This window comes from Polyodon spathula, chromosome 18, assembly GCF_017654505.1.
Source record: "Polyodon spathula isolate WHYD16114869_AA chromosome 18, ASM1765450v1, whole genome shotgun sequence".
NCBI lineage: Eukaryota > Metazoa > Chordata > Actinopteri > Acipenseriformes > Polyodontidae > Polyodon > Polyodon spathula.
This window is the reverse complement of record NC_054551.1, coordinates 4900280-4913973: the sequence shown is the minus strand read 5'-3', so window position 1 is coordinate 4913973 and position 13694 is coordinate 4900280. Positions and strand designations below refer to the sequence as shown.

The following is a 13694-nucleotide window of genomic DNA, read 5'->3' as shown; positions in this document are numbered from 1 at the left end:
GAATCACTTTGATTTGAAATTTTGAATCACACCAGTGATTGTGAATCATTAACTTCTTAGTTGAATCCATTATATATATATATATATATATATATATATATATATATATATATATATATATATATACACACACACACACACAATACTGTGCAAAAGTTTTAGGCAGGTGTGAAAAAATGTTGTAAAGTAAGAATGCTTTCAAAAATAGACATGTTAATAGATTATATTTATCAATTAACTAAATGCAAAGTGAGTGAACAGAAGAAAAATCCAAGTCAAATCCATATTTGGTGTGACCACCCTTTGCCTTCAAAACAGCATCAATTCTTCTAGGTACACTTGCACAAAGTCAAGGATTTTGTAGGCATATAGTCAGGTGTATGATTAAACAATTATACCAAACAGGTGCTAATGATCATCAATTCAATATGTAGGTTGAAACAAAATCAATAACTGAAACAGAAACAGCTGTGTAGGAGAAATAAAACTGGGTGAAGAACAGCCAAACTCAGCTAACAAGGCAAGGTTGCTGAAGACAGTTTACTGTCAAAAGTCATACACCATGGCAAGACTGAGCACAGCAACAAGACCCAAAGTAGTTATACTGCATCAACAAGGTCTCTCCCAGGCAGAAATTTCAAAGCAGACAGGGATTTCCAGATGTGCTGTCCAAGCTCTTTTGAAGAAGCACAAAGAAACGGGCAACGTTGAGGACTGTAGACGCAGCGGTCGGCCAAGGAAACTTACTGCAGCAGATGAAAGACACATCATGCTTACTTCCTTTCGCAATCAGAAGATGTCCAGCAGTGCCATCAGCTCAGAATTGGTAGAAAGTGGGACTCTGGTACACTCATCTACTCTCCGGAGAAGTCTGGTCAGAAGTGGCCTTCATGGAAGACTTGCGGCCAAAAAGACATACCTCCAACGTGGAAACAAGGCCAAAAGACTCAACTATGCACGAAAACACAGGAACTGGGGTGCAGAAAAATGGTAGCAGGTGCTCTGGACTGGAGTCAAATTTTGAAATATTTGGCTGTAGCAGAAGGCAGTTCATTTGCCGAAGGGCTGGAAAGCGGTATACAAATGAGTGTCTGCAGGCAACAGTGAAGCATGGTGGAGGTTCCTTGCAAATTTGGGGCTGCATTTCTGCAAATGGAGTTGGGGATCTGATCAGAATTAATGGTCTCCTCAATGCTGAGAAGTAAAGGCAGATACTTGTCCATCATGCAATACCATCAGGTAGGCATCTGATTGGCCCCAAATTTATTCTGCAGCATGACAACAACCCCAAACATACAGCGAAAGTCATTAAGAACCATCTTCAGCATAAAGAAGAACAAGGAGTCCTGGAAGTGATGGTATGGCCCCCACAGAGCCTTGATCTCAACATCATCTAGTCTGGCTGGGATTACATGAAGAGAGAGAAGCAACTGAGGCTGCCTAAATCCATAAAAGAACTGTGGTTAGTTCTCCAAGATGTTTGGGACAACCTACCTGCCAAGTTCCTTCAAAAACTGTGTGCAAGTGTACCTTGAAGAATTGATGCTGTTTTGAAGGCAAAGGGTGGTCACACCAAATATGGATTTGATGTAGATTTTTCTTCTGTTCACTCACTTTGCATTTTGTTAATTGATAAATATAATCTATTAACATGTCTATTTTTGAAAGCATTTCTACTTTACAGCATTTTTTCACACCTGCCTAAAACTTTTGCACAGTACTGTGTGTGTGTATATATATATATATATATATATATATATATATATATATATATATATATATATATATATATATATATATATATTATATATATATATATATATATATATATATAAAGATTTCTAGACCATGCAGTATACTTCCTCTAAATAAACAGAACAAACTTAAAAACCAAAGGGTTTCCAATGCATTAACACATTTTCATGCAAATACTTATGCAATGTGGGTGCAAGCAGAGTTTTTAAGCAAATAAACATGAAGACTGAACAAAGCAAGGACTGGAACTGATTTTAAAAACTCTGTAACGCATTCAGTATCTCAAGTAAACCACAGGTATATCTATTGGTACAATTTTATTGCACTGCATGTATTAATTTGACAAGTTTAAGCATGTGTTTTATAAGTATAATGTAAAATATAATAAAAGCCACCCACAATTCCAATTTATTAAAGATACATTTGATTTTATTTAACTGACATTACCATAGTATAAAGCCCCTTACTGAATTGTGATAATCAAGACCTATATGGCAAATTAAAAGTAGCCTTTCCTTCTGTGACCTTTTCTTTCAAGCTACAGTTGCAGTAACATGAGGATTTAACAACTTACATTTTTTTGTTTAAACAACAACAAAAATATATCTGAAGGCACCATAAATCCTTCATTTAAGTAACTTACATCTCAGTAAGATGTAATAGTAAACCAGGGTATGGTTTATCTCTCTAACACAATAAGTTCACAGATCTTATTTTAGGCACCCCATGACAGGTGTTAACCAGCGTCTGTGAAACCAACCCTAAATTCCTAACTATTCTATTAAATTAACTAAATTCCTCATTAACTTCTAAACAGCCCCCACTTTCACCCAACTGAAGGCCATAATATCAGACTTTCAAAACTGCTTATGAAACTATATTCCTGGACCTTCTGTAGCAGTGTTTTTTAATGTTGTACAACGCTGAGAACCCCCTTTATGACAAACGCATAAAAAAAAGATATTACAGAGGACTAGTTAAAAGCACTGGTGTAGTTAAAGTCGTTCAGATGACTGGTTAAGAGTTTAGCAATGAAAGCCAGGAGGCTGATACACAGTATGGTTTACAGCTGATAAGTACAGTATTATTTACAGGCTTTATTATTTACAGCCTTAGACTATCAGCTTGCAGTACTTTGACTGAGCACTGTTGAGGTTGTGGTACGAGCTAGGGACTGGGAACCAGGCTATCCTTGTTCTACGGGAACTTGAACCATTTGTCACATTCTGGTGCAATACAGGACACAAACAACAATCCTGTGGAGATAACATCTGCATTAATCTTAAGAACCCTGAGATTACATTTTTTCTTTAAATAAGTAAATTCCACTGCCCGCTGCAAGTTGTCACAGTACCTTGCTCTGTAAAATACTCTCACAGACAGCTTGCATGAAAACGCACAAAAATTAAGTATGACAGCTAAAGCGATGATTAGCAGTGCAAGACACAGTGTTACAATGTTAATGTAAATTGAGGAAATTGCTGATGTGAATGAGTATGTGTATCTATTAGTACATGCATTTTGTCTGTGTAATATTATTATCATATTGCAATCAGATATTACCCTCTCTGTGTAAGGCTATGGCTTTTAAAGCAGTTTATTTTGCACATGGAAGACCAGATTCTGTAGCAGTATTAAAAGGTAGGCTTCATTGCATATACAATAATTTTCATATCAATATAAGTTCAACATACTGGTCTCATGAGACTAATATAACTGGGAATTGAAGCTAGAGAAACATGGATTGAGAAAAGTAACGAGAATGCTGTGTATTGTTTATATCAAAGAGAGCTTCCTTGTTTCTTGGTGAATGAAAAAGCAACTGAAATAGTCCAAAATGTTTGAAAAATGATACAAACCAGAAGTACCTTGTAACCATGTACATGCCATTAAATGCGTATTATTTCTCTTAACCTGCACAAATGTCTGGAATAAGAAAGTGGTACTGGTCCATTTTAAGCACTGCCTCAATTACGATAACCCTCCCATCTTTACAAAGTTTTCGGTCTGCCATTCAGCTGAATGATCTGCTTGTAGTCTTTGACCAGCTCCCTAAGCTGGTCCATATAAAAATAGACATTTTCTTCCATCCATTCCTCCACTGTGTCTGGGAAATAGATGTTCCCCATATGAATGTACAAGTCCTGGATGAGTTTCTCCCAGTTGTCGTGAAGCCTACAAAACAAAAGAAAACAATGCATCTGCTACACCGCTAGAACCTGAATCCAAGCCAGTGAAAGGAGATTATACCAAAAAAATTATTATTATTTTGGTATTACTTTAACGTTATTTTATTACCAATCCATCAATTTTTATTTTATATCGTGCCTTTCGTAGTGGACCACCATCACAAAGTGCTTTACAAGACACAGTAACAAGAAAAACTCTCTTTTTTATTTATTACAATCACATGGGATTTCTGAAGTTGCCTAAAAGGTGTTTGGCATAATCGTTAATGAAAACGTACAGAAATAACTTGAAAAGCTAACCAAAGAGGCCTCAATCTCCCTATTCCTAATGTGTAACTTGGAGTCAGGAATGACTATTGAAGTAAAAGATTTCTACTGTAGTCATTCAAGTCACCTTAAAAGTTCCCCCACAATGTAACTAATATATGTGCACATACCTGAACATTCGGTCTCCAAACATCTCAATGTTTCTCGGATTCGCAAAACGATACTTTCGATGGTAGCGAGAAAACGTCCCTCTGATGTGCCTGATCAAAGAGGAGACAAAAACAGAAAAAAAAGAAGAAGTTCAGGTTTTATTTGTCACAACAAAACTTCACCTAAACTCAGATTTGATTGACAGCAAGATCAAATGTTAGCTATAGCATGAATAGTTAGGTATGAGAAAACAAAACAAGATTATTGCGATAGTTGTACTGGTAGAGTTTACCCATCTTGAAGTATGTTATCAATTTCATTCTTCAGGTTTTCTTTGATGTGGTAAACCATCTGATAGATTTCATAGCCAGCAAAAGCACCACCTCCTTCACTATAAAAAGACAAGCATTACAGCCTGTCACAGATGTGCCGTGCGAGGGATGACATCGGTTCAGGAAGCAAGTCATAACAAGGTATGGCGGGGCAAAAACTGAAAAGCAAGAGCGCTCAATGCATTTATTAAATAATAAGTAAAATAAACATTTATATCGAAACACTAAACAAAAAGGGCACAAGGGCCAAACAAACAAACAGTAAACAGTAAACAAATAGTACGCTGGTTGACACTCTCCGCCCTCCAAGCCGACAGTGGGTCTTTTATATTCGTGGCTGCAGCCTTAATTACACATTAATAAATGACCTTATTAAGGCTCCAGTTGCATTACCACGAGAGTTTTAGGGAAGGGGTTTAACCCCATCACCACCGATTACACATTAGAAGACCAGCTTTTCGACAGTCTCAACCAGTAAATAATAAAAGAGGGACGGCGTTCAACTGCCCCGCACATAAACACAATAATAATAATAACAACAACAAATGAATATATACATACAGAAATAACACAAGGGGTGGGCACCCCCCCACACACAACCACAGAATGTACTTTGGAGATGACGTTAAACCTCTACTAATAACTGGTACTGTCGCTATGCCTTCAGTTCATTTGAGCATCTGCTATTTACCAAAGGCTCTTGTCAAGGTTGATACTGTTACATCCTAGGATATTCAGAGTCTCCTTTCTTGCTTCATTATTAAAACCACCTAAAAATGAACAGTGAAAACAGCAATAAATGCAGACATCAAAACCCTGATCGTCATTCACAGTGCAGTATGTAGAATACATTACTGTAACAAATTCAGGACCACTGTTCTGAAAACAGAACTTTGAAATGCATGCAAAAGTATGTACCCCAGATTCTTTAAAATTATGCCAAGGAATGTCCACACCAAGTTCCATCACAAATAAACAAGCTGGCCTTGAGTTATAAGTATATGAGGCATATACACTGTCCTTCAACACACAGGCTTGTTAGACTTATAGTGTATGCCTGGGTAATAATATAGCATTTGTCTTTGTTGGAGTGATAATATTAAACTATTAGAAAATTCCCCTTAAAATAAAGCTGCACAACTTTACCATGAACCAGAGTCTGCAAGCAGACAGCCATCGCAGGGATGGCGACAGGAAAGAGTTCACACAAAGCTGAAAAGTGATCGTATCTGAAAAACACATCAGGAAAGGAGGGCACCGAGTTAAATAATGTCACCACAACTGCCCATTTCCACCACTCCCATTGCATTAACTCATATCTCATTCATCATGTAATGAGCTTTTCAAATTGACACCAGGTCTCTCAGCACTGTACAAACGAAGCTGCTAAATTAGGACATGACTAGAGCTAGTTTTTAGCTAGCAGAGCTTACTCATCTTTGTGAGTTGCCTTGCAATCACCAGATCGTCCATGATTGGGTAATCTTGACATACAGCTTACAATGAAAAAGAATGTCTCCTCTTACCTCTGCCAGCCGGTCAGTGCAATGCCTTGAAAGTGAATGGAGGGGTGTTTCTCTATTGCATCGATGACCTTCAGCCAAGATAATTGGTTGTTCATGTGTTGCTCAATCGGAGTCCAGATCTGAGCAGAGCCTGACGCTCCTTTAAAAGAACTAGCGAACCACACCGTTTTGAACCCTGCATTTGCGTAGTTTGATATGTACTTCTCTGAAATATAATTGGAAACAAAAATAAATACTATGAAAAATCTGTTCCATTTTAATCAACTTTTAAAAAGCACTGGTTCAACATGACTTCAGGTTCTGGCAGGATATATGATCCTTCCTGGATGATTTCAACAGCTCAATTTCTCTTAAACTCAAAACCTGCTGACCCTCTATGTCTCTGCCCGCAAGCTGAGGTCCTCCGAGTCTGGCCTGCTTGCTATCCCCAAGCAAAAGTGCACCACACTTGGAGAACGCTTGTTTAGCTTCATGGCTCCGACTCTTTGGAACTCTCTCCCAGATTTGGTGCGTGATGCTCCCACTGCCACTCGCTTTAAATCAACTCTCAAGACCCACCTGTTCTCTCTTGCTTTCCATGCTCTTTAAGCCTGATATCTGCTATTAGCTGCTGTGTTGTTGCTATTATTTCATGTATTATGTTACTATCATGTATTATGCACTTTTCACGGTATTTAAAGTATTAATCTCAACGAAATCTGAGCATGCATAAGAGGCTTTCTCCTTGACAAAACAACAACTACATACTTGTCAATCCAGTGAGTAAACGGGTCTTAAACAGTACTGGCATTAAGACATGGAATAAAACATTTTAAAACATCTTACCAATCACTTCTAGATTTAACTTGGAGCTGTAGTCCCATATCATAGGGGAGGCAAAGAGGGTAATACCAGACTCTGAAACATAACAACAGCAGTTAGCCTTCCATACAATACAATCATATAGCACTTCAGAGCAATGATAAAAGTGAGCTTGACTTCCTTGCTAACCTTCTAGTTTCTCTACGCTGATCTGCCTCATCATATCATCCCACATGAGCAGGCTGACCCTGGGGTACTTGCCCACGATGAAGACCCCAACCTCCTTCATGTGATTTAGGAACATACTGCCCTTGTCCCCGTTGTTGTTGTTCAGCCAGTTTTTGGACTCCTGTCCTTCCCCGAGATGAAATACCTACAAGAGCACAGAGATGTTAAAACACCAAAATCACAACAAACAATACAAAACTATACTATACAAAAAAAAAAAAAAAAAAAAAAAAAAACAGACTTAAAAAAACTAACAAACTATGATAACTGTGTGCAATTATTTAAAGCTAACACTGCATACAATGCTCAGTTTGTTTTGTTACAAGGATGGAAAGAAGACTCCCATTGCATAGCAGTTTGATCCATTCCTGATCTGACTATGACTTTAAATCAGACACACCCTAGCTTGTTACCTATACGTTGATCAAGGTTGTATCAAAACCTAGAAAGGTGAACTGTGATGCAATTGGAGTTTTATTTCCATCCATGTCATTTGCTTTGGACTGAAAGCACCTGCTCTCCATCTCTCAAAGTAGAGCACAGACAGTTGAGCTGTACAGTGTAGAACCTCTTCGGGGACACTGCATCTTTATACTGCTCTACTTAAGGTAAAGCTAGCCTACAAAAAACTATAGACTGTTCTGCATTTATTACAGACGGACCGTTGTCATTATTAGATTTTTTTTTCTGAATCTGGTGTGTTGAGATATTGAAACTAATAGAGGCGCCTTCTTGTGCCTTTACCTCGTCTGCTCCAACATGGATCCAGCTGGCCTTGGGGTGTCTGTCTAGCACCTGCGAGATGAGGCCCTTCACCAGTGACAGGGAGTCCGGCATGTGGGGGTTCAGGCTGTTGGGGAACTTGGTCACCTCGCGCAGCGCGTGATATTTCTCATGCTTCAGAGCAAACTGTTCACAAAGTAAAAACAAAAATAATAATAAATAAATAAATAAATAATTTTAGCCATTATGACTTGCAATGTTCATTTTAAAATGAGTGATTTGGGTTTTGGAAGCACTGAAAGGCAATAAAACTTTGCTTAAATTCACTTCAATATGGTTATGAGCTAGACTTATGTAACAATTTAGACAGAGAGAGAAAGGCATACTGACCTCTGAAATACAGGTGCACTAACTGTTACTCAATAATCATTCCACATCTGTAATACGGGAAAGTAAAAAAACAAACAAACAAAGCAACACTGCATTACATCAATTAATGCACATTCTAATGCACAGATTTCACATGCAGTACCTCCAAATGTCCAAAGACCTGCAGCAAAGGGATGACTTCCAGTTGATTTAGTTCTGCAAGGTGCTGGATCTTTTCAATGTCTTCCATACTGTGCCAATGAAAGAGCAGAGACGAGTTAGCTCAACAGGGTAGTGACAGCAGCAGATATCTCTGACTTGGGAGGTTCAGGTGAAACTCATGTAATCCCACAACTGACTATTGGGAAGCAATTTTCTTTAGCTCAGTATCTACAGGAGCCATATATACTGTAAAACCCTGGTGAACAGGGATTAACTATCAAATCATTACCCATCATTACCTGTAAGCGTTCTCTGACTTGAGGATTTCAAGATCTCCTGTATAGGGAAACATGTCTTCATACTCAATTAAAACCCCACTGGCACCCAATTTGAACAGGAGCGGAAATATCTGAAATGACACAGGAAGTGTAAAAGTAACAGTGAAGAAGCTAATTGAAAAAAATATGCATGGAGTCATTCTTTTTGGATTCGTTCCCATTTCTGCAGCAGGCAACCTCCGACAGTGTGCAATTTCTTTGGATTGAAGCATCATTTTTTTTCAAGATTCATGGCATGGAAGAAAATGGCATGGAAGAAAGTGCATTGTTAGATTATTCCAGATAATTGTACAAGAGGAATTATTAACTTCTGCGAATGTGAAATAATCCAAAGATCAGCTTTGTATAAAGAAAAGTTTTGCCTAATGCCAATTATGCAAAATATGTCAGCTACAGAAGTCTTCTGCACCCCCACCCTGCTGAAAAAAAATACAGAATGCCCACTGACATACCTCTTCTCCAACTCTGGTCTATTGTGCTCATCTACAGTAGCACCATTGCAATTCAGATGCATTTCCTATAGTTATGAGTTTTTGCTTCCTAGCTTATACCATTTTCTGCACAATTTGCAGCTCTATGTCTTCTGGCAGTGTTATAGCATATATACTATACAAAGCTCCAATGCAACACATTTCTGTCTCATATATAACAGTGTTAGAGAGGCTAAACTGGCAAGAAACTACATGCCCAACCCATCTGCTGGTTTGTCTGTCCTACTGTCTCTGTCCATGCGTTCATCAGCTCTTTTATTGTGAATTATGAGGAGATTCTGTTGTGATTTACAGGTTTTTCTAAGACACCTAAGTAGTATTTTTCTAAGTAATCCATAACCCAATTTCCTCTTCTGAGAGTTGCTAGGTGGTCTGAAAAGTTTGGTGATGGCCTTGACAACCACATATTGGCCTCATACTGTGCAAGTTTTCCAGTATAATTACACAGATACTGCAGCATTGTGTATGTGGCTGCATTAAGCCACTCTCAGGCCTGTTCTACTACAAACAGTACTCATCGTTCCCCGACCATCACTGCCCAAACCTTTACCTGTTCTAAATAAGAGACTTTGGGAGCAGCCCCTTTAAGATCAAGGTGAATGATCCTCATCCGAGTGGAGCTAAAATCCTTGACCGGATGCAGCTTTGACTTTTCCTGGTCCGGTCTCTGTTCTTGTTTCCCTGGTTCCTGGGGCTCCTCAAGTTCTCCTTCTGCATGTTTTGAAGCCTCTTCCTGAAGTTTCCTTTCTTCCTCTGGTGACATGACACCCCCCTCTCTTTTCCCCCAGAACATGTCAGGCTCAGAAACATGTTCTTTAACCCTTAATTACAAAAGCAAACAGAACAACACAATAACATACAGCAAGACAGACAAGTAAGGATGCACTCTAACAACAAAGTATTTTATATATCAAAACATTATCAGTATGTAATTAGTAGATCAAAGATTGACATCTCATCATTTCTTTTTTCCTTTAACTTTTTATATGGAATTCCCAAATAAAGCTTACTATGCTTTTAACTGCATCCCTCGCTATGCTTAGACAAAGGAGAGGGGGAGAGACAGCTATTTTACCGTCACCTATCTTAACAGAAAGTCACTTCACACCTGCATTTTACACGGTGACAAAGAATGTAGCAAAAATACTTTATTTTTGGAAATGCGTTAAGAGTGATGCAAATGCGCTTTTATAAAAACAAGTCAGTCTGGCACTGAGTGCAGAGTAAGTTAACAATCAATGTGATTCCATCCTTGTATAAACACCTTTCTGTTGTTATTGGGTGTAACGCAAGTCACTCAATTTTTTGTGTTTTTTTTTTTTTATTTGGTGGTGTGTCACTGAAGGATTTAGGATTGTTTCTGTGGATTAGTTCAGCCTTAACAAATGTTAAAAGCCTTAACAAACAAGAGCAGCAAATTCTTCAATCAAGGTCTATGAAATAAACTTACCTCGAGTTTGAAAACCACTTCATGGCTGCCGTTACAATCAACAGAAACACGACCAGTCGCGCCAGAACTGTTTTTCTTGTCCCGTGCATAACCTCTGAGCTTCCAAGATGAAACACAGACAAGAACATAAAAGAAAAACAATACATAAGAATTAAAACAGTTTTTTAATAGTAATATTAAAAAAGAAGATGCCATTTATACAAGAAATCACACAGAAAGTGGGGCAAAGTTGAAATTTTGATATCCAACAAGCTATAGCAAGTTTTTCTAGATTTGATCACTTACAAATGTAAAAATCTGCCTTGCTCTTGAATTCAATACATTTGGAACATTATGTTTTGTTCAATCAAGTTGTTGTTATTATTATTATTATTATTATTATTATTATTAGACATAAATATGCTTTTATTTTATTTATTTTTTATTTTAGCTCCTGAGCTTAATCATAGTCGTTTTACTCCAAAAGTGAGTTTCTCTGAAAATGAATGTTTGGAAACTGTTTCATATAAAGTTCAGAGTAAATAACTTAACCTCTGTACACGCAGCTTACTGGTTTACAATATCGTTCAGCCAAAGGCACATATTATAGAAGTTATAATACCATTCTCAGCAACATATCCTACCGAACTGCAATAACCTGTCTGTAACAGGGTGGAAGGTGCAAGCTCACCCCCACCCTTGATGACGTCACCCTCACAGGAGCCCGGAGGTATTTAAAACGCAGGAACACAGTCACTGGTAGCGTTCACAGGCATAAATGTTTATTTCACACTGAATACTGCACACAAATTGCCAACGATTAACTAGCAGCTTGCATCATCAATAACTGACATTGAGCAGAAAAGAGTGGTCCTGTGGTTAAAGAAATGGGCTTGTAACCAGGAGGCCCCCGGTTCCAATCCCAGCTCAGTCACTTAACCAATATGTGAGCTGTCTTTTGAGTAAGATGGTTTTATAAGTGGCTCTGCAGCTGATGCATAATTCATACACCCTAGTCTCATATCTTGCTAAAATGCTTTGTGATGGTGGTCCACTATGAAAGGTGCTATATAAAAAAAATAAAGATTATTTTTAACATGATTGACCTAATAATCCTCTCTCCCCACCCAAAGACAGGGCACATATAATCCCCCAGCTACGTGTATTTCTTATTTCTAACAGGATTAATTATTTATTAAAAATTTGCATTTACACAAACACTTGGGATGATTTTATACAAAAATAAACTCTTATTTAACATTCATACTTTTAAACTATGTGGCTTACTTATTATTATCATTGTCATTAAAATTCTTTAGCCATTCACTATTACTAGTAAAGACTGAAAATTAGCAATATACCATCATATATCAAACAGCATGCACGACTCATAATAAACCACAACTCTCTCGCCAGTAGAACAATCGCAATAACAGGCAATTCAATATTACAGTGAGGGTAAGACCCTCACAACATTAAACTGATCACTAGTCTGGAGAGAACACGTGGCTGCTGTTTGTTCCTTTAACATTGCAGTATCATACTGCAGCCCTGGTGGAAATCTGTTGGTTTTTTTTTCAGATGTGAAGCGCAGCCAGTGCAGACCTCCACCACCGTTGTGGTGTTATTTTGTGGTAACACCAACAAAACGTAACAGTGCCGTCTGCATATGTTGCTCAATGACTGTAGCTCAGAAAACTAGGAACCCACCATCTGAAAGGGATACGATGAACTGAGTTTGACTCAACCCTTGTAGTTCTTTTTCTTATATATATATATATATATTAATATATATTATACATATATATATGATATATATGCAAATATATATATATATATATATGTTAAGCAAATGTAATGCAAATGTATGTGACTTTAACTGATGAAAATGTAAACAGGTACGATTATGTGGGTGAACTACAGTTTGACTTGTTCCTAGTGACTTGTGCAGTAGTCAATCACAGCATTGACACCGTACCATTTTCTGGCTAAACAGGTATGCGTACCACAGCCTGACAATTTACTACTTTCTGGCCCTGCAGCGGTAACCATGTAATGAGCTCTACTTGAACACCTAAATGAGTTATTGATAAACTTGGCCACTGTTGTAAAACCTGTTTGCTATTACTGTATGGGGCTTAATAGAACTAAAAACATAATAGCTCCTACACCCTTGCATATCCTGCACTTATCTAGTACTGTAAGGAGTGCAGAAACCTGACATGTACAGGATCAAGCTTCATTTAAGTAACCATTATTCCTGCAACGTCATTTTACTTTGTTCTCATATGTTCTAGTATGATTCTTATGTAATATATTTATATTAATTATATAATGATGACTACTAATGTAGTATAACAGCATTACTAATATATTATATCTATATATATATATATATATATATAGATATATATATATATATATATATATATATATATATATATATATATATATCTTCTCACAGATCGGTATATAATAACTTGAAGTTGCTAAATTACCTACCTTTCCCGAGCACCGTCCAAACTGTAACCGTTTTCTTCTTGCTACGGATACAAACTGGACGGTTGTAATTTTCGATTCTTCTGACACCGTAATAAAATTAAGAAATTAATAAAATAGACGGTGCAACAGAATTGTTACAGTCGCTGTCCCCGTTTCAGCAACCAAGGTTCGAGGGCAGTTGAAATGTGAATCATACAGCTTGTTAGTAGCTGGGATACAAAAAGGAAACAGTGTGTCTAAGACACCCCCATCACGGCCAATAGAAAATGTGTTGCAAGAATTGGATTTGCAGGTGCATGGCACGCTGCAATAATTGAACTGCACCAAGATGTCGTGACTGTACAGCGTCTCTGTCCACCTTACATTCTGTCTTGTCGTGACCCGTCTTATTTCACTGCTATTAAATTAAACCTATTTCACAAAAATAAATAA

General features: G+C 37.6%; 1 protein-coding gene across 2 annotated transcripts; it reads right to left on the bottom strand.

Moving 5' to 3' along the window:
- Window positions 1–1951: 1951 nt before the first annotated feature.
- On the bottom strand, window positions 1952–13596 carry LOC121330473 (hexosaminidase D-like). 2 transcript variants are annotated; one of them, XM_041277015.1, is made up of 14 exons: window positions 13263–13596; window positions 10782–10880; window positions 9882–10152; window positions 8802–8911; window positions 8504–8591; window positions 7993–8157; window positions 7210–7393; window positions 7045–7116; window positions 6220–6424; window positions 5840–5922; window positions 5385–5463; window positions 4654–4752; window positions 4382–4471; window positions 1952–3930 (listed from the first exon to the last, which is right to left on the bottom strand). In XM_041277015.1, exons 2-14 carry the CDS (start codon window positions 10868–10870, stop codon window positions 3747–3749), a joined length of 1719 nt encoding a protein of 572 aa, XP_041132949.1. In that variant the 5' UTR covers window positions 10871–10880; window positions 13263–13596; the 3' UTR covers window positions 1952–3746. The 2 variants fall into 2 exon arrangements, with proteins under 2 accessions (XP_041132949.1, XP_041132950.1); XM_041277016.1 differs by having other exon boundaries at window positions 10782–10875.
- Between the last annotated feature and the right edge of the window lie 98 nt (window positions 13597–13694).